Raw genomic sequence first — 17,966 nt, 5'->3', positions numbered from 1 at the left:
TAATTAAAATATACACTTCTCAAATTATGCACTCATAGCCCTGAGTTTGATTGGTTTTCTTCTGCTAAGGGATCAGTGCTGGAGAAGTGCTTATCATTTGCTAGCATTTCAGGTATGATAAGGATTGGCCCCATTATCAAGTGTTAGAAACTACTGTTGAAAAATATCTGGCCGGTTGCGGTGGCTCACGCCTGTAATTTCAGCACTTTGGGAGGCCGAGGCGGGTGGATTACCTGAGGTCACGAGTTCAAGACCAGCCTGGCCAACACCAGCTCTACTAAAAATACAAAAAATTAGCTGGGTGTGGTAGTACATGCCTGTAATCCTAGCTACTTGGGAGGCTGAGGCAGAATGGCTTGAACCCGAGAGGCAGAAGTTGCAGTTAGCCGAGATTGCGCCATTGCACTCCAGCCTGGGCAACAGAGTGAAACTCTGTCTCAAAAAAAGGAAAAAAAAATACCCTAGGCCGGTGTCGTGATGCCCCACTCCTGTAATCCCAGCACTTTGGGAGGCCGAGGCGGGCAGATCACCTGAGTTCAGGAGTTCGAGACCAGCTTTGCCAACATGATAAAACCCTGTCTCTACTAAAAATACAAAAATTAGCAGGGCATGGTGGTGGGCACATGTAATCCCAGCTACTCAGGAGGCTGAAGGAAGGAGAATCGCTTGAACCTGTGTGGCGGAGGTTGCAGTGAGCACAGATTGTGCCATTGCACTCTAGCTTAGGCAACAGAGTGAAACTCCGTCTCAAAAAAAAAAAAAATAAAACCAGGCTTGGTGTCTCATGTCTGTAATCCCAGCACTTTGGGAGGCCGAGGCGGGTGAATCACCTAAGGCTGGGAATTCCAGACCAGCCTGGCCAACATGGTGAAACCCTGTCTCTATTAAAGATACAAAAATTAGCCAGGCGTAGTGGCAGGCGCCTGTAATTCCACCTACTCAGGAGACTGTGACAGGAGAATTGCTTGAAACCCAGGGGAAGGAGGTTGCAGTGAGCCGAGATCGCACCACTTTACTCCAGCCTGGGCGAAGAACGAGACTCTGCCTCCAATAAACAAAAAAATTAGCTGGGCATGGTGGCGCATGCCTGTAATCCCAGCTACTCGGGAGGCTGAGGCAGGAGAATTGCTTGAACCCAAGAGGCAGAGGTTGCAGTGGGCTAAGATCGTACCATTGCACTCCAGCCTAGGAGATGAGAGCGAAAGCAAAACTCCATCTCAAAAAATCAAAAAATAAAAAATAAAAAGAAATGAAAAGAAAAATGGGCACAGTGGCTCACCCCTGTAATTCCAGCATTTTGGAAGGACGAGGTAGGAGAACTGCTTGAGCTCAGGAGTTCAAGACCAGGCCGGGCAACATAGTGAGACCTCATCTATACAAATAATAATAAAAAATTAGCCGGGCATGGTGGCATACACCTATGGTCCCAGCTACTTAGGAGGCTTGAATAGGAGGATCACTTGAGCCCAGGAGGTCGAGGCTGTCTTAATATTAAGACATGTGAGGCCAGGCATGGTGGCTCACACCTGTAATCCCAGCACTTTGGGAAGCCGAGGCGGGTGGATCATGAGGTCAGGAGTTCAAGACCAGCCTGACCAATATGGTCAAACCCCGTCTCTACTAAAAATACAAAAATTAGCTGGGCATGGTGGCACGTGCCTGTAATCCCAGCTAGTCAGTATGCAGTTTCTTGAGACTTTCCTGATGAGATCAGTGATGAATTTAATAAATGTGATTTTTTTTACATTGAATAAATGCATTAACATTGACTGATCTGCATAATTCTGTACCAGTATTTTTTAAATGGCTTCAGACTCCCTATTGCACTTAACCTTTTTTTTTTTTTTTTTTTGAGATGGAGTCTCGCAGTGTCTCCCAGACTGGAGTGCAGTGGCGTGATCTCGGCTCACTGCAAGCTCCACCTCCTGGGTTCACGCTATTCTCCTGCCTCTCCTGCCTCAGCCTCCCGAGTAGCTGGGACTACAGGCGCCCGCCACCACGCCTGGCTAATTTTTTGTATTTTTAGTAGAGACAGGGTTTCACCGTGTTAGCCAGGATGGTCTCGATCTCCTGACCTTGTGATCCACCCGCCTCGGCCTCCCAAAGTGCTGGGATTATAGGTGTGAGCCACCACGCCTGGCCTGCACTTAACCTTTTTTTTTTTTTGAGACGGAGTCTCGCTCGGTAGCCCAGGCTGGAGTGAGTGGCCGGATCTCAGCTCACTGCAAGCTCCGCCTCCCGGGTTCCCGCCATTCTCCTGCCTCAGCCTCCCAAGTAGCTGGGACTACAGGCGCCCGCCACCTCGCCCGGCTAGTTTTTTGTATTTTTAGTAGAGACTAATACAAAAATACAAAAATTTTGTATTTTTAAAAATTTTGTAAAAATACAAAAATTTTGTATTTTTAGTAGAGACGGGGTTTCACCGTGTTAGCCAGGATGGTCTCGATCTCCTGACCTCGTGATCCGCCCGTCTCGGCCTCCCAAAGTGCTGGGATTACAGGCGTGAGCCACTGCGCCCGGCCCACTTAACCTTTAAGAAATGACTCCATCTCCAAGGTGGTGTGTACTTAAAAAATAAATAAATAAATAAATAAACACTTCCAGTCTCGGCAACATAGGGAGCCTCTATCTGTATAAAAATTAAAAAAATTAACCGAGTATGGTGGCACACACCTGTGGTCCCAGCAGCTCCAACGGCTGAGGTGGGAGGATGACTTGAGCCCTGGAGGTTGAGCCTGCAGTAAGCTGTGATCCTGCCACTGCACTCCAGCCTGGGCAACAGAGCAGGAACCTGTCTCAAAAAAACAAAGAAAAGTTACCATTTGTTGAATTTGGGTAGTATCAAAGAAGAATATTCAAAATTGTTTGAGAAGGCTAAATATACTCTTCCTTTTCTCAACTACATATCTATTTAAGGCTGAATTTTCTTAAGGTACCAAAACAACAGAACACAACAGAGAAAGGGGAAGCACATATGAGAATCCAGCTATCTTCCTTAATTTTTTTTTATTTTTATTTTTTTACAATGGAGTCTCCCAGGCTGGAGTGTAATGGGGCAATCTTGGCTCACTGCAACCTCCGACTCCTGGGTTCAAGCAATCCCCCTGCGTCAGTCTCCTGAATAGCTGGGATTACAGGTGCCCATGACTATGCCCAGCTAATTTTTGTAGTTTTAGTAGAGACAGGGTTTCACCGTGTTGGCCAGGCTGGTCTCGAACTCCTGACCTCAGGTAATCCACCCGCCTCCAGCTCCCAAAGCGGTGGGATTACAGGCGTGAGACACCGTGCTCGGCCCCTTTCTTTTCTTCCTTTTAGCTGTTTTTCTTTTTTTCAGACAGGGTCTTGCTCTGCAGAGATCAGGGCTCCCTGCAGCCTCGAACCCCTGGTTCAAGCCTTCCTCCTGCCTCAGCCTCCCTAGTAGCTGGGACTACAAGCACATGCCACCACGCCTGGCTAATTTTTAAATTTTTTTTTGCAGAGACGAGAGTCTCCCTAAATTGGTAGGGCGTGTCTCAAGACTAGCCTCAAACGATCCTCCCGCCTCGGCTTCTCTAATAAGTGTTGGGATTACAGGCGTGAGCCACCGCGCTAGACTTGCTGAAATTATCTTTAAATAAGTTGTTAAAAGACCATCGCAAAAGTCTTCAACACATTGAACGGTTTTCTCTTGCTCCCTAGCTGCATGATGCTGCTTCGAGTTTGTTTTGGTGTGAGCCATCTGAGTCGCCGGACCCTCTCGAGTCTGGCTTTCACTCTGACAATCGGTCAGTGGCTTTACGAATCGGAATCGGCTGGGGAACAACAAACTACGAGGTTCCAATGGTGACTCTCGAGACTTAGTGAGGATCCAGGGATGTGGGCTTCCTAAAGCCCCGAACCTCCCACACTGCAGACCGTACCTCGCATTAAGGGAACAAGAGTAACAACCCCCTCACACCCCTCTGCTCTCGCGACCCACTGGCTGACCGTTGCAGACGCCCCCTGGCCGCTGATTGGCTTCCCCTGACAGTGGGCGGAACGCGGCCCCGGATTGGATATCCGAGCCCATTCGCTGTCCCTCACCCCGCACCTGCGTCCACTCTCTAGCGTCCCAAGTGAGTGGAGGGGGGATCCCGACTCCAGTCCCGGGCCTTGGCAAGCGGAACTGCGCCGTTCGGAAGCGGGAATCCCACTCAGAGCCCGGGCCTGTAAAGGCGGGGCGTCCTGGGCAGCCGGGGTTAGGGCGTCTCCCGTCGTGCACTGGGGCACCGGCGACTCACCCGGAAGGAGAAGCCGTGATCTGGCTATATGGTGGGGCGCGGGCGGTGTCGCTGTGGGGAGCTGGTGCTGTTCTCAGGTGAGAGTGCGTGGGCGGGGCCCCGGGGAGTAGGGGCTGCGCTCAGGTGAGGGGGCGTGGGCTTGAGCGTCAGTAGTGGCACTCGGGATGGTGGCATCGCTTTACATCCTAGGGAGGGACTCTCTTACCACCCGGCATTAAGGCAAGGGCTTGCTGGGGATCCAAAAACCGACTTTTCAGTTTACCTTCAAAGTATATCTTTCACTTCCTACTCCCCAGGCTTAATCGGAAAGGAAGAAGGATCATGTGGACCTTTCGGTCCTAGTTTGTTGCGAATGGAGGAGGAGTGATCGTAGTAAAAGACTGGGGACATTTACTTAAACGGCTAAGACTGGGGGCAATGGCGAGTATTTTACGTGGACACGGGAGACTTGCGGTAGATTGTGGTCGCCGTTGTTAATTACCTTCCAAGTGAAAGGAGTAGGTTAGAGATGGACAAAAAGATGGAGCATAACTGCTTGGTTGAGATCACACAAAGCTTCGTCAGAACTGGGAGCTTCCTCTATCTAGTACGTGTGATATTTATAATTGGAGGGAGAGCTTTTTGAATTGCTATCTGCCATCTGGCACTAAGGGCTCAAGATTGAGTAAGAAGGGACGGTAGTCTCAGTAGTTCCATCTACTTTAATCACCTGATTTTTTTCTTAACCTGTCTCTTGAAGTTGTTTAAATGGGAGAGAAAATAAATGGTGAGACTAAAGCCTTGTATTGTTACTATATTAGAAGCTTTACGATGAATCTACTTTGTAAACAGCAAACAATTGGGTACTCACCAGCGCTACTGGTGCTGGTACAGGTGAAGAAAGTGAAGGAAACTTCAGATGTGGTTGAAAGGGCCCAGGAAATGTAGTTAACACCGAGTTATGTAATTAGCTATGGTCACTGACTCTAGCCTTATTTGGATGACGTACAGATCCATCTCCCAGATTATAGAACTAAAGTTAGGAACTTTCTGCTTCTTCTCCAGAGGCAGAACTGAGCTTTTTCTTTTGAGGAGTGGTATCTGTGGGGAGGAATCTAATGAAGAATAGTGGTTGCTAGAAATTACTACTTGGTGTCTAGGTTTTTGTATTTGTTCCAGTGTTTGTTTGTTTGTTTTTGAGATAGGGTCTCGCTCTGTCGCCCAGGCTGGAGTGCCGTGGTGTGATCTTGGCTCACTGCAGCCTCCGCCTCCTGGGTTCAAGCGATTCTCATGCCTCAGTCTCCCGAGTAGCTGGGAGTACAGGCCCGTGCCACCATGCCCAGCTAATTTTTGTATTTTTAGTAGAGACGGAGTTTTTGCCGTGTTGGCCAGGCTGTTCTCGAACTCCTGGCCTCAAGTGTTCTGCCCGCCTCAGTTTCCCAAAGTGCTGGATTACAGGCAGGAGCCACTGCGCCGGCCCAGTGTTTTTAAGGACAGTTACAACTGCAACTTTCTTCCTTTTTTTTTTTGAGACAGAGTCTCACTCTGTTGCCAGGCTGGAGTGCAGTGGTGCAATCTCTGCTCACTGCAGCCTCCACCTCCTGGGTTCAACTGATTCTCCTGCCTCAGTCTCCCAAGCAGCTGGGACTACAGGCACGCGCTACCACGCGCAGCTAATTTTTGTATTTTTAGTAGAGACGGGGTTTCACCATGTTGGCCAGGATGGTCTTGATCTCTTGACCTCGTGATCCGCCTGCCTGGGCCTCGCAAAGTGCTGGAATTACAGACATGAGCCGCCATACCTGGCCCATCTGGAGGGTTTTTTTTTTTTTTGACAATGGAGTCTCGCACTGTCACCTGGGCTGGAGTGCAGTGCAACCTCCGCCTCCCGGGTTCAAGTGATTCTCCTGCTTCAGCCTCCCAAGTAGCTGGAATTACAGGCGCCTGCCACCATGCTCAGCTAATTTTTTGTATTTTTAGTAGAGACGGAGTTTCATTATGTTGGCCAGGCTGGCCTCTGGAGGTTTTTTTTTTTTTTAAAAAAAAGCCAGTTCACAGCTATTTGTTTCTGAGTGGTATTGGCCCCAAAGGAAAGAAGAATTTCTTCATGAAAGTAGTGCAGGGCCCTATGCAAACTCTTCCTGAGACCAAGTGTATGATGATCATTTCGTTACTAAATTATGGTCCTGAATTTGACCAACCTTTTTCAAGGTACAAAAGATGTATGATCTCCACTGAGTGGATGACTGTGATTCCCTTGTCATCGTCTTTCCCATTGTTGGTTTTGTTTAAAGACACTTCAGAGTATTTAACTCTCTGCTCCTGTGCAGGCAGTTTATCGAATGCCTGCAAAGAGAAGAGAAAAAAAAAAAACAACTTAAGGAGGTTAATTGTTCACAGCAAATGGGTCTGCTCTTTTTGGTCTCAGACATTTGACTAATATCTGGAATGTCATATATGGGTTGTTCTGGAATTGGAATTTCCCACCTTTCAGTTCAGGACCCCTTGAAGGTGGTGGCTGCATCAGATAAAAATCAGATTGTCAGCAAGAATACCATTTAAGATGGTACTGCAATCACAAAACCTTGGGTTTGCTCAACACCGTGTAGCCCAGTTTTGTCATGGACCATGCAGCTTCGTTTCTGCATGCAGTGTCTGTCTGTGGAGATACTTCTGGTATATTGGAGAGAACTGAAAAAGCTGTTTGCTTTGCTGATTTCATGGTGTAAACAAGTTCCCCTTCTTTTGAAATGTTAGTCTTGTGTTAGCAAAACATAAAATAGAAGGAAACTCATTACACAGTCTTCTAATGGTAAGGCAGAACTAATAAGAGAATGTGTTTAAAATTAATTGTGGGACTGTAAAAATGAGTGCGTATGTGAATGGGTATGGGGGAAGGAGAGGGAGGGCTCAGAGATATTAGAGATAGTCTTGTTTTCCCAGGAGCCAGCCTGGATCATTTGTTGGCAGTACATACTGGCTGAAGTCAGTTTTCATTTCAAGGTAAATTGGAAAGGGAAATTAAACCTTATTGTTCCGCTCTTAAGAGAGAAGGGGGTGGAGGCGGCAGCCAGGGTGGATGCTGTTGGAATAGTTCTAGAAGTAACAAGATTAGTGCTGTATTTTAACAGAAGGTGACATCATGGGCCCCATTGGACTTGAGTAACCCTGTGCTGCAGCCTTCATGGTCCCCTTGTCGGAGTGGGTGATGTCGCTATACATGTAAACTGCCACATTGGGGAAAATCAGGGCTGAGGCTTTAATGAATCTTTACAAAGGAGCAGAATGCATCCTGGGTCGACCTGTGCAGCTGTGGGGTGCTTGGGCAGAAGTACAAACCGGATGGCATGTCAGGAGAGGAAGTCATTAGAACAGTTGGCTTGGGTTCCAGAGTATGGATTGGATACAGGGAAGGTCCCAACTGGGCAACCCACTCAGGTGCTCCTTGGACTGCTCTAGCTCTATGATTCACCTGTGAGGAGGTGACTGGTGTTAGTGAGACTGGGAGAAATGCAGAAGCATTGGTGTTTGTGGGGACTTGGTTGTCTCTAGACAGCCGGGAGGGGGCGCTGTTAGGCTCGCTTTCAAAGCTGTGATCTGAGTGCTCACCAGACCCTGTTATGCCTGCGTTCTTGAAGGCAAAAGTTTTACATCTGGACCTGCCTGTTTTGGCTGCATGTGACAAACTTTCTGTAGACTCCAACACCCTTTGGGGAGAGGTGGCCTAGTTGAGGGCCTGGTCTGAGAAGGGAGGCAAATTCCCCAGGGCCTTTTAGCTTGGCATTGAGCTAATGGGTATTTTTTTTTGCTTCCTCTTAAGTTTTACAAAAACAAAAAGTATTGCCTGGGTTTCCCCACGGTCGTCTATTAAAAACTTTCAGGGTTTTCCCTGGTAAAGAATAGTAAGAACAGAGGCATACTAATCTTGATCCTGTATCCTCTGTCCCTCATCAGATGTTTTCTTCCAATGGGCTTTTGGTGTAGGATGTCGGAGAACCAAGAACAGGAGGTAAGAGTGTGGTCTCCAGAGAACAGGTAGGTAAAAGTTGGGGAGGGGATTTAGGAGGAAAGAGGACACAGAGATGCAAATCATTACTCAGTAGTGTTCTTCCTGCAGTATTACTTTGGTGGTTCTGATGAGCTCAAAATAAAGTCAGGAGAAAGAAATCAATAGCAGAGGCATTCCTAGGAAATGGGGTTCCATTCTGACTAAATTTTCCATTGATTGGAATATACTGGAATGTAAGCTTCATGGGGGCAGGGACTTATGTCTCTTGTTCATGCTTTATTCCCAGTGCCTAGAATAGTGTCTGACACGTAGTGGGGCTCAGTAAAAATTTGTTGAATTGAGTGATTGAATTGAGTGAATGAATGAAATGAATGAATGAAAGTTGGTGTTGAATGAATGAAAGTTGGTGTTGGGTGGAAAAATCTAGCAACCTGTGTTGTCAGAGCTGCCTTGCTCTGTAGCTGAAGCTGAGGGAGTTTTTCTTACCTACAGGAGGTGATTACAGTGCGTGTTCAGGACCCCCGAGTGCAGAATGAGGGCTCCTGGAACTCTTATGTGGATTATAAGATATTCCTTCATGTGAGTGCATCAAGCTTCTGTATTGGGGTCAACGCTCTGCAGAGCTGAGGGGCTTGTACTGAGGTGTAACCCTTTTTTTTTTGAGATGGAGTTTTGCTCTTGTTGCCCAGGCTGGAGTGCAGTGGTGTGATCTCGGCTTACTGCAACCTCTGTCTCCCGGGTTCAAGCGATTCTCCTGCCTCAGCCTCCCAAGTAGCTGGGATTACAGGCATGTGCCACCATGCCCAGCTAATTTTGAATATATATTTTTTTAGTAGAGATGGGGTTTTATCATGTTGGCCAGGCTGGTCTTGAACTCCTGACCTCAAGTGATCCACCCTCCTTGGCCTCCCAAAGTGCTGGGATTACAGGTGTGAGCCACCGCACACGGCAAGGTGTAACCTATTTTTGAGTGTTTCTGGTGGACCCGAGACAGAAGACTTGGAAGAAAGGGAGGGAGGAAAGGAAAGAGAGTTTGAGGTATGTCTTTGAGTTGCTTTTGGGCTGTCTGGTGGCACTTTGTTCTAGTTGGGGACCTGATCAGGTCTGTGGCCTGATGGCATGGCTCCTCAGTGAGAGCAGTGATAGGGAGCTTATGTGAACTTGTCTTTTTTCCACTAAACCCTTTTCATGTACTTCATGTGCTTTCATGTATAGACCAACAGCAAAGCCTTTACTGCCAAGACTTCCTGTGTGCGGCGCCGCTACCGTGAGTTTGTGTGGCTGAGAAAGCAGCTACAGAGAAATGCTGGTTTGGTGTGAGTTTGCTCTTGCTTCCTTCTTGGGTCTGTTTTGGGTGCTTATGTAGGTACTGGAGTTGACAATGAACAGAACTTGCAACATACCAGGCACTAAGGAAATTGGGAAATATGTTGTTTCTTTTTTTGTTTTTTGGGTTTTTTGTGTTTTTTTTTGACATAGGGTCTTGCTCTGTTACGGAGGCTGGAGTGCAGTGGCGCCCTCATGGCTCATTGCAGCCTCAACCTCCTGCGTTCTAGCAATCCTCCCACCTCAGCTTCCTGAGTGGCTGGGACTGCAGGTGCATGCCACTACATTTGCCTAATTTGGAAAATATTTTTGTCGAGATGGGGGTCTCCCTATGTTACTAGGGTGGTCTTGAACTCCTGGACTCAAGCAGTCCTGCCTTCGCCTTCCAAATTGTTGGGATTAGGTGTGAGCCACCAGGCCCAGCTGGGAAATAATGTTTTTTTCTTTTTTTGAGATGGAGTCTTGCTCTGTTGCACAGGCTGGAGTGCAACGGCGTGATCTCATGTCACTGCATCCTCCGCCTCCCAGGTTGAAGCAATTCTTTCTGCCTCAGCCTCCCAAGTAGCTGGGATTACAGGTGCCCACCATTACGCCTACCTAGTTTTTGTATTTTTAGTAGAGATGGGGTTTCTCCATGTTGGCCAGGCTGGTCTCAAACTGCTGGACTCAAGTGATCCACCCGTCTCGGCCTCCCAAAGTGCTGGGATTACAGGCGTGAGCCACCGCTCCTGGCTGGGAAATATGTTTTTTTTTTTTTTTTTTTTTTTTTTTTTGAGACTGAGTTTTGCTCTTGTTGCTCGGGTGCAGTGTCGGCTTACCGCAACCTCCACCTCCCGGGTTCAAGTGATTCTCTTGCCTCAGCCTCCTGAGTAGCTGGGATTACAGGCATGCGCCACTACTCCCGGCTAATTTTGTATTTTTAGTAGAGATGGGGTTTATCCATGTTGGTCAGGCTGGTCTCGAACTCCCAACCTCAGGTGATCCGCCTGCCTCAGCCTCCCAAAATTGCTAGGATTATACAGGACTGAGCCACCGCACCAGGCCCTTTTTTTTTTTTTTTTTTTGAGACGGAGTCTGGCTCTGTTGCCCAGGCTGGAGTGCAGTGGCCGGATCTCAGCTCACTGCAAGCTCTGCCTCCTGGGTTTATGCCATTCTCCTGTCTCAGCCTCCCGTGTAGCTGGGACTACAGGCGCCCGCCACCTCACTTGGCTAGTTTTTTGTAATTTTTAGTAGAGACGGGGTTTCACCGTGTTAGCCAGGATGGTCTCGATCTCCTGACCTTGTGATCCGCCCGTCTCAGCCTCCCAAAGTGCTGGGATTAACAGGCTTGAGCCACCGCGCCCGGCCAGTTTCTTCCTTTTTAAAAACAATAGTTGATGGTTTGTGTGGATTTCTTTTTTTCTTTTTTTTTTTTTTTTTGAGGCGGAGTCTCACTCTGTCACCCAGGCTAAAGTGTAGTGGTGCAATCTCAGCTCACTGCAACCTCTGCCTCCCGGGTTCAAGGGATTCTCCTGCCTCATCCTCCTGAGTAGTTGGGATGACCGGTGCACACCACCACTTCTGGCTAATTTTTGTATTTTTAGTAGAGACGGCGTTTCACCATTTTGGTCAGGCTAGTCTCCAACTCCTGACCTCATGATCTATCTGCCTTGGCCTCCCAAAGTGCTGGGATTACAGGTGTGAGCCACTGTGTCTGGCCTTTTTTTTTTTTTTTTTTTTTTTTTTTTAAGATGGAGTCTTGCTCCTGTCCCGTCCAGCAGACTGGAGTGCAGCGGCGCGATCTCAGCTCACTGCAACCTCCACCTCCTGGGGTTCAAGTGATTCTCCTTCCTCAGCCTCCTGAGTAGGTGGGATTACAGGGGTGCGCCACCAAGCCCTGCTAATTTTCTTTTTTCTTTCTTTCTTTTTTTTTTGAGATGGAGTTTCGCTCTTGTTGCCCAGGCTGGAGTGCAATGGCTCAATCTCAGCTCACCGCAACCTCCACCTCCTGGGTTTAAGCGATTCTCCTACCTCAGCCTCCCGAGTAGCTGGGATTACAGGCATGTGCCACCACACCCGGCTAATTATGTATATTTATTTTTATTTATTAAAAAAAATTTTTTTTTGAGACAGAGTTTCACTCTTGTTGCCCAGGCTGGAGTACGATGGCATAATCTCAGCTCACTGCAACCTCCGCCTCCCAGTTTCAAGTGATTCTCCTGCCTCAGCCTCCCAAGTAGCTGGGATTACAGGCATGCACCACCATGCCCAGCTAAGTTTTTGTATTTTTAGTAGAGATGGGTTTCTCCATGTTGGTCAAGCTGGTCTCGAACTCCCGACCTTAGGTGATCCGCCTGCCTTGACCTCTCAAAGTGCTGGGATTACAGGCGTGAGCCACCATGCCTGGCCTAATTTTGTATTTTTAGTAGAGATGGGATTTCTCCATATTGGTCAGGCTGGTCTCGAACTCCTGAGCTCAGGTGATCCGCCCGCCTTGGCCTCCCAAAGTGGTGGGATTACAGGTGTGAGCCACCGCGCCCAGCCTACTTTTTGTATTTTGTATTTTTATTTTTGAGACAGAGTCTCACTCTTATCGCCCAGGCTGGAGTGCAATGGTGCGATCTCGGCTCACTGCAACCTCTGCCTCCTGTTTAAAGCAATTCAGACAGGGTTTCACCATGTTGGCCAGGCTGGTCTTGAACTCCTGAGCTCAGATGATCCACCCGCATTTGCCTCCCAAAGTGGTGGAATTACAGGCGTCAGCCACCGCACCCGGCCTGTTTTTTTTTTTTTTTTTTTTTGAGACGGAATCTTGCTCTATTGCCCAGGCTGGAGTGCAGTGGCGTGATCTCAGCTCACTGCAAGCTCCGCCTCCCAGGTTCACGCCATTCTCCTGCCTCAGCCTTCCGAGTAGCTGGGACTACAGGCGCATGCCACCATGCCCGGCTAATTTTTTGTATTTTTAGTAGAGACGGGGTATCACAGTGTTAGCCAGGATGGTCTTTATCTCCTGACCTCATGATCTGCCCGCCTCAGCCTCCCAAAGTGCTGGGATTACAGGCGTGAGCCACTGCGCCCAGCTGTTTTTTTTTTTTTTTTTTTAAAGGAGACATGAGGTTTCATCATGTTGCCCAGGCTGGTCTTGAACTCCTGAGCTCAAGTGATCTGCCCACCTCAATCTCCCAAAGTGCTAGGATGACAGGCATGAACCACGGTACCTAGCCGGGAGTGGGTTTCATAAACAACATAGTGTGGCTGGGCTTGGTGGCTCACACTTGTAATTCCAGTGCTTTGGGAGGTTAAAGAAGGAGGATCACTTGAGGCCAGGAGTTTGAGACCAGCCTGGGCGACAGAGCAATACTCTGTCTCTACAGATACCTAAGTAAATAAATAAATTAGGTGCACACAGTGGCACGTGCCTGTAGTCATAGTTATTCTGGAGGCTGATGCAGGAGGATTACTTGATCCCAGGAATTTGAGGCTGTGGTGAGCTATGCTCATGATTATGCCACTGCACTTCAGCCTGGGCAACCTGGAGAGAGCAGCTTGGAAAGCAATACCTTGTCTCTAAAATCAAACAGACAAAAATAATGTATCAGCATGGGTTTTATAGTCATAGACCTGGTTCCGATATGAGCTTTGCCGCTTACTAGCTGTGTAACAGTGAGAAATTTACTTAACTTCTCTGATCTAAAGTGAGTTTACTAATATCTTTCTCATGGGGTTTTGGGATGACTAAATGAAATAATGTTTATAAAACATTTAGCACAGTCTGGCTTGACACTTGGCATGCAGTCAGTCAATGTTAGCACCACCCCTTATTAAAAGCTAATTGTGGCCAGGGGCCGTGGCTCATACCTGTAATCCCAGCACTTTGGGAGGCCAAGGCGGGTGGATCACGAGTTCAGGAGATCAAGACCATCCTGGCTAACACGGTGAACCCCGTCTCTACTAAAAATACAAAAAATTAGCTGGGCGTGGTGGTGGGTGCCTGTAATCCTGGTTACTCGGGAGGCTGAGGCAGGAGAATGGCGTGAACCCGGGAGGCGGAGCTTGTAGTGAGCTGAGATCGCGCCACTGCACTCCGGCCTGGGCGACAGAGCGAGACTCCGTCTCAAAAAAAAAAAAAAAATGCTAATTGTATTGATGAGGCTTGTTTTCAAGGTATTTCCTTGATCAGAGGCTAGAATGACTATCTTAGATGTTAGAGTTATCGTGGGTGTTATATCATGTGGCTCCACAGGCCTGTTCCTGAACTTCCTGGGAAGTCAACCTTCTTCGGCACCTCAGATGAGTTCATTGAGAAGCGACGACAAGGTCTGCAGCACTTCCTTGAAAAGTGAGTGGACAGAACGGCTGGTGCTGGCCACTGAGGGTGGAGGCGGGGTGGAGGGAGGTGCCAGGCAGGATGGAGCTCCCTGCTCAGGTAACCAGAAGTTCTTCAGAGGATGGGGAATGGAGAGCAGTTCCTCAGGGTGATGCTCTGTGTTGTGCTACCTGTATTTTCCCCAGGGTCCTGCAGAGTGTGGTTCTCTTGTCCGACAGTCAGTTGCACCTCTTCCTGCAAAGCCAGCTCTCAGTGCCTGAGATAGAAGCCTGTGTCCAGGGCCGAAGCACCATGACTGTGTCTGATGCCATTCTTCGATATGCTATGTCAAACTGTGGCTGGGCCCAGGAAGAGAGGCAGAGCTCTTCTCACCTGGCTAAAGGAGACCAGCCTAAGAGGTAACTGGAGTACTCTTTGAGGTAGCAGGGGCTAGGTTTGCTATAACCTGGACCAGAGAGGTGTCCATTTGTTAGGGAAAGTAATGTCATAGCATTGGTAGCCTTTCAAGAGATCTTGTTCTTTGGGTGTGTGGCTTTCTATCCAGGTGGGTCTGTGTTAACCTACCACTGGGTAGCAGGAGCTCCTACTGAAACCTGGGGAGAGAGAAGGGAAAGCTTTCTCATTTATTCGGTATTTTATTCCTCCTCCCTCCCTTATTTATTTTTATTTTTATTTTTTTTGTGGAGATAGAGGCTCACTCTTCTGCCTAGGCTGGAGTGCAGTGGCATGATCTTGGCTCACTGCAACCTCCGCTTCCTGGGTTCAAGCGATTCTCCTGCCTCAGCCTCCTGAGTAGCTGGGATTACAGGCAAGTGCCACCACGCCCGGCTAAGTTTTGTATTTTTAGTAGAGATGGGATTTTTGCCATGTTGATCAGGCTGGTCTCGAACACCTGACCTCAGGTGATCACCTGCCTCTGCCTCCCAAAGTGCTAGGATTACTGGCTAGGATTACCGTGCCTGGCCTAATAGCTTTATTGACATAAAATTTACCTGCCATAAAGTTTACCTTTTTAGGTACAGTTCAGTAGTTTTTAATATAGTCACAGGGTTGTATAACTGTCAGCCACCACAGTCAATTTTAGAACATTTTCTTGTTTTTTTTTTTTTTTTTTTTTTTTTTTTTTGAGACGGAGTCTCGCTCTGCCGCCCAGGCTGCAGTGCAGTGGCCGGATCTCAGCTCACTGCAAGCTCCGCCTCCCGGGTTCACGCCATTCTCCTGCCTCAGCCTCCCGAGTAGCTGGGACTACAGGCGCCCGCCACCTCGCCCGGCTAGTTTTTTGTATTTTTTAGTAGAGACGGGGTTTCACCGTGTTAGCCAGGATGGTCTCGATCTCCTGACGTCGTGATCCACCCGTCTCGGCCTCCCAAAGTGCTGGGATTACAGGCTTGAGCCACCGCGCCCGGCCAATTTTAGAACATTTTCATCACCCCAAAAGAAACCTTGTACCCGTGAGTAGTGACTCCCCTGTCCTTCCCTCCCCCGTAGCTCCTGGCAACCACTAGTCTACTTTCTGTGTCTATGCGTTTGTCTATTTTGGACATTTACACAAATGGAGTCATATGATTTGTGGTCTTTTGTAACCGGCTTTTTTCATCTAACATAATGTTTTCAAGGTTCATTCATATTTTATCATGCATCATTACTTCATTGCTCTTTTTTCTCCTTTTTTTCCCCCATTTTTATGGCTAAATAACAGTCCATTTATATGGCTAAATAACCACATTTTGTTTATCCATTCACTTGCATTTATCTGTTTTTTTTTTCTGAGACGGAGTCTTGCTCTGTCGCCCAGGCTGGAGTGCAGTGGCATGATCTCGGCTCACTGTAAGCTCCGCCTCCCAGGTTCACGCCATTCTCCTGCCTCAGTCTCCCGAGTAGCTGGGACCACAGGTGCCCACCATCACACCCGGCTAATTTTTTGTATATTTAGTAGAGACAGGGTTTCACCGTGTTAGCCAGGATGGTCTCGATCTCCTGACCTTGTGATCCGCCTGCCTCAGCCTCCCAAAGTGCTGGGATTACAAGTGTGGGCCACCGTGCCCAGTCTTTTTTTTTTTTTTTTTTTAATTGAGGTAGGGTTTCGCCAGGTTGCCCAGGATGGTCTCCACCTCCCAGACTCAAATAATTCACCATGCCCAGCCATTTTTTTTTTTTTTTTTAATTGGGCAGCCTCCTGAGTCAGAATAGGCTCAGAGAGACTTCCCTTCCATTCATTTTTGTTTATATGTTCATACTCTTTTTTTTCTGAGACGGAGTCTCACTCTGTTGCCCAGGCTGAAGTTTAGTGGTGTGATCATAACTCACTGCAGCCTTGACCTCCCAGGTTCAAGCAATCTTCCCGCCTCAGCTTCCTGAGTAGCTGGGCAGGCACGTGCCAGCATCCGTGGCTAATTTATTTTTATTTTTTTGTAGAGATGGGGTCTCACTATGTTACCCAAGCTGTTCATACCTTTCTTTTCCTTTTCTCACTCTTTTCCAGTTGCTGCTTTCTTCCAAGATCGGGTAGGAGGAACTCTCCCTCACCACCTCCCAGTGAAGAAAAGGACCGTTTAGAAGTGTGGGCTCCAGTTGTTGACTCTGAGGTTCCTTCCTTGGAAAGTCCCACTCTCCCACCCCTCTCCTCACCTTTATGCTGTGATTTTGGAAGACCCAATGAGGGAACCTCCACTCTTCAGTCTGTGAGGAGGGCTGTGGGAGGAGACCATGCTGTGCCTTTAGACCCTGGTCAATTAGAAACAGTTTTGGAAAAGTGAGCTCTGGGTTCTGCTCTGAGATGGTCAGAGAAGATACGGGCCAGGAGACTTACTCAGGTGGGACTGGGCACAGGGCAGGTATTGTGGGAGGCTGGGCTGCTTAGTGTCTTCTAGTCGCCTTTGCTTGGGCTGATTGACAGAGGTCAGTCATAACAGCCCCGTATGCCTCTTCCATGGGAATAAATACTGTGCAGATGTTTGTAAGTTAAGCATAAGGCCCAGGGGCTGTTGATTTTGAACAGAACCCCATATTACTCTCCTGGGGGCTGAGTTTCTGTAGGTCATTTGTATGTAGGACCAGGAGTATCTCCTCAGGTGACCAGTTTTGGGGACCTGTATGTGGCAATTCTAAGCTGCCATATTGAACATTGTCCCAACGGGAGTGGTTGTGTTGTATCCCCATCTTGGCTGGCTTCAGTTTCTACTGTAGCCCTAGAGCACTTTGTTTCTGGGAGGCTGGCCTCTTGCCTACCTTCTTGCATGGACAGTGGGATGAATATTTACTCTCCCACCTCCTTGCTTTTTCTTTCAATGATACCACTGAATGGAACTGGTGCTGTGACTTCTGCTGCTGGGGATTTATGTCCCGAGACCTTAGCCTGGCTGAGTGGAGCCTGAGACCTGCACAACAGCTCATGGTCATGCCTGAGAGAGAAGTGGCTGGCCACAGCCAGAAGAAACAACAACAGCCAGGAGCCTTTATTTTGGAAAAGACTGTCGGGGCTGTCACTGTCTCTTCTGGTTATAAAGCGGAGACGTGGCTATCTTTTCTGCAGGGTTAGAGTGGGCTCCTTTCTTTTTTGAATCCTTTTCTTCTCCTTTGGTAACAGCTCCCTGCCTCCAGGGCTTCCACCGCGAGCATCTCTGCTGTATTGAGCAGTCCAGTGGGGGTGCGAGGGCTTTGTTTCTGCCTGCCTGAAAGAGAGGGCTCTGGGGATGGAGATGAGGAACAACACGCTCTCCTTCAGACAATGAGGCATTCTCTCCTCCTGCTGCCATTCTTCATCTCCACTGAGAGCCAGAGCTGGTAGGAGCCGAGTGCCACAGGCATTCTGCATTGCTTTACTCTTAGGTTTGCTTGTGTGATTCTTCCCCTGCCTCTCACCCACTCCTCCCTCCTCTCACTATCCTACCCTGTCTGTGGGCTCTTTTACTACCAGCCTATGCTGTGGGACTGTCATGGCATTTAGTTCAGAGTGGAGGGGCTTTGGCCTGAAATAAAATGCAAGTATTTAAGATTGTTGTTGCAATTTGTGTCTAACAAGCTGTAGCAGAGAGGGAGGGAGTGAGGGCTGGCAGTAGTTCCTTTCATAAATCATGAATTTATCAGC

General features: G+C 48.2%; 3 protein-coding genes across 6 annotated transcripts in view; 1 reads left to right on the top strand and 2 right to left on the bottom strand.

The window, feature by feature from the left end:
- Positions 1 to 4,206, bottom strand: part of LOC105472307 (chromobox 1) — a 43,353-nt gene extending 39,147 nt beyond the window's left edge. For both annotated transcript variants that reach the window (XM_071083018.1, XM_071083019.1), the window contains exons 1-2: positions 4,070 to 4,206; positions 2,674 to 2,791 (exon numbers count right to left, since the gene is read on the bottom strand). The gene's annotated coding sequence lies outside the window, so the exon portion shown is untranslated. The remainder of the gene's footprint in view (positions 1 to 2,673; positions 2,792 to 4,069) is intronic.
- LOC105472311 (sorting nexin 11) lies at positions 4,072 to 17,871 on the top strand. 3 transcript variants are annotated; one of them, XM_071083016.1, is made up of 8 exons: positions 4,208 to 4,336; positions 7,182 to 7,241; positions 8,193 to 8,247; positions 8,740 to 8,826; positions 9,463 to 9,563; positions 13,796 to 13,891; positions 14,065 to 14,277; positions 16,362 to 17,871. In XM_071083016.1, the coding sequence occupies exons 3-8, from the start codon at positions 8,206 to 8,208 to the stop codon at positions 16,633 to 16,635; spliced, it is 813 nt and encodes a 270-aa protein (XP_070939117.1). In that variant the 5' UTR covers positions 4,208 to 4,336; positions 7,182 to 7,241; positions 8,193 to 8,205; the 3' UTR covers positions 16,636 to 17,871. The 3 variants fall into 3 exon arrangements, with proteins under 3 accessions (XP_070939118.1, XP_070939117.1, XP_070939116.1); XM_071083017.1 differs by lacking the exons at positions 4,208 to 4,336; positions 7,182 to 7,241 and adding an exon at positions 4,072 to 4,094; XM_071083015.1 differs by lacking the exon at positions 7,182 to 7,241.
- The window catches only part of LOC105472310 (src kinase associated phosphoprotein 1), a 320,592-nt gene continuing 316,898 nt past the window's right edge, over positions 14,273 to 17,966 (bottom strand). The window contains exon 15 of the transcript XR_011615785.1: positions 14,273 to 14,472. The gene's annotated coding sequence lies outside the window, so the exon portion shown is untranslated. The remainder of the gene's footprint in view (positions 14,473 to 17,966) is intronic.

The sequence above is a fragment of the Macaca nemestrina genome, chromosome 17, assembly GCF_043159975.1.
Source record: "Macaca nemestrina isolate mMacNem1 chromosome 17, mMacNem.hap1, whole genome shotgun sequence".
Classification (NCBI taxonomy): Eukaryota; Metazoa; Chordata; class Mammalia; order Primates; family Cercopithecidae; genus Macaca; species Macaca nemestrina.
Note: the sequence above shows the minus strand (reverse complement) of the source record. Positions and strands in the feature narration are given on the sequence as shown.

Excerpts from the sequence above, each read along its gene's own strand:
- LOC105472311 (XM_071083017.1), top strand. The coding sequence starts at position 8,206 with ATGGGCTTTTGGTGTAGGATGTCGGAGAACCAAGAACAGGAG. Across the intron at positions 8,827-9,462 it reads ATTATAAGATATTCCTTCAT|ACCAACAGCAAAGCCTTTAC; the intron begins GTGAGTGCATCA and ends TTTCATGTATAG. Across the intron at positions 14,278-16,361 it reads AAAGGAGACCAGCCTAAGAG|TTGCTGCTTTCTTCCAAGAT; the intron begins GTAACTGGAGTA and ends ACTCTTTTCCAG.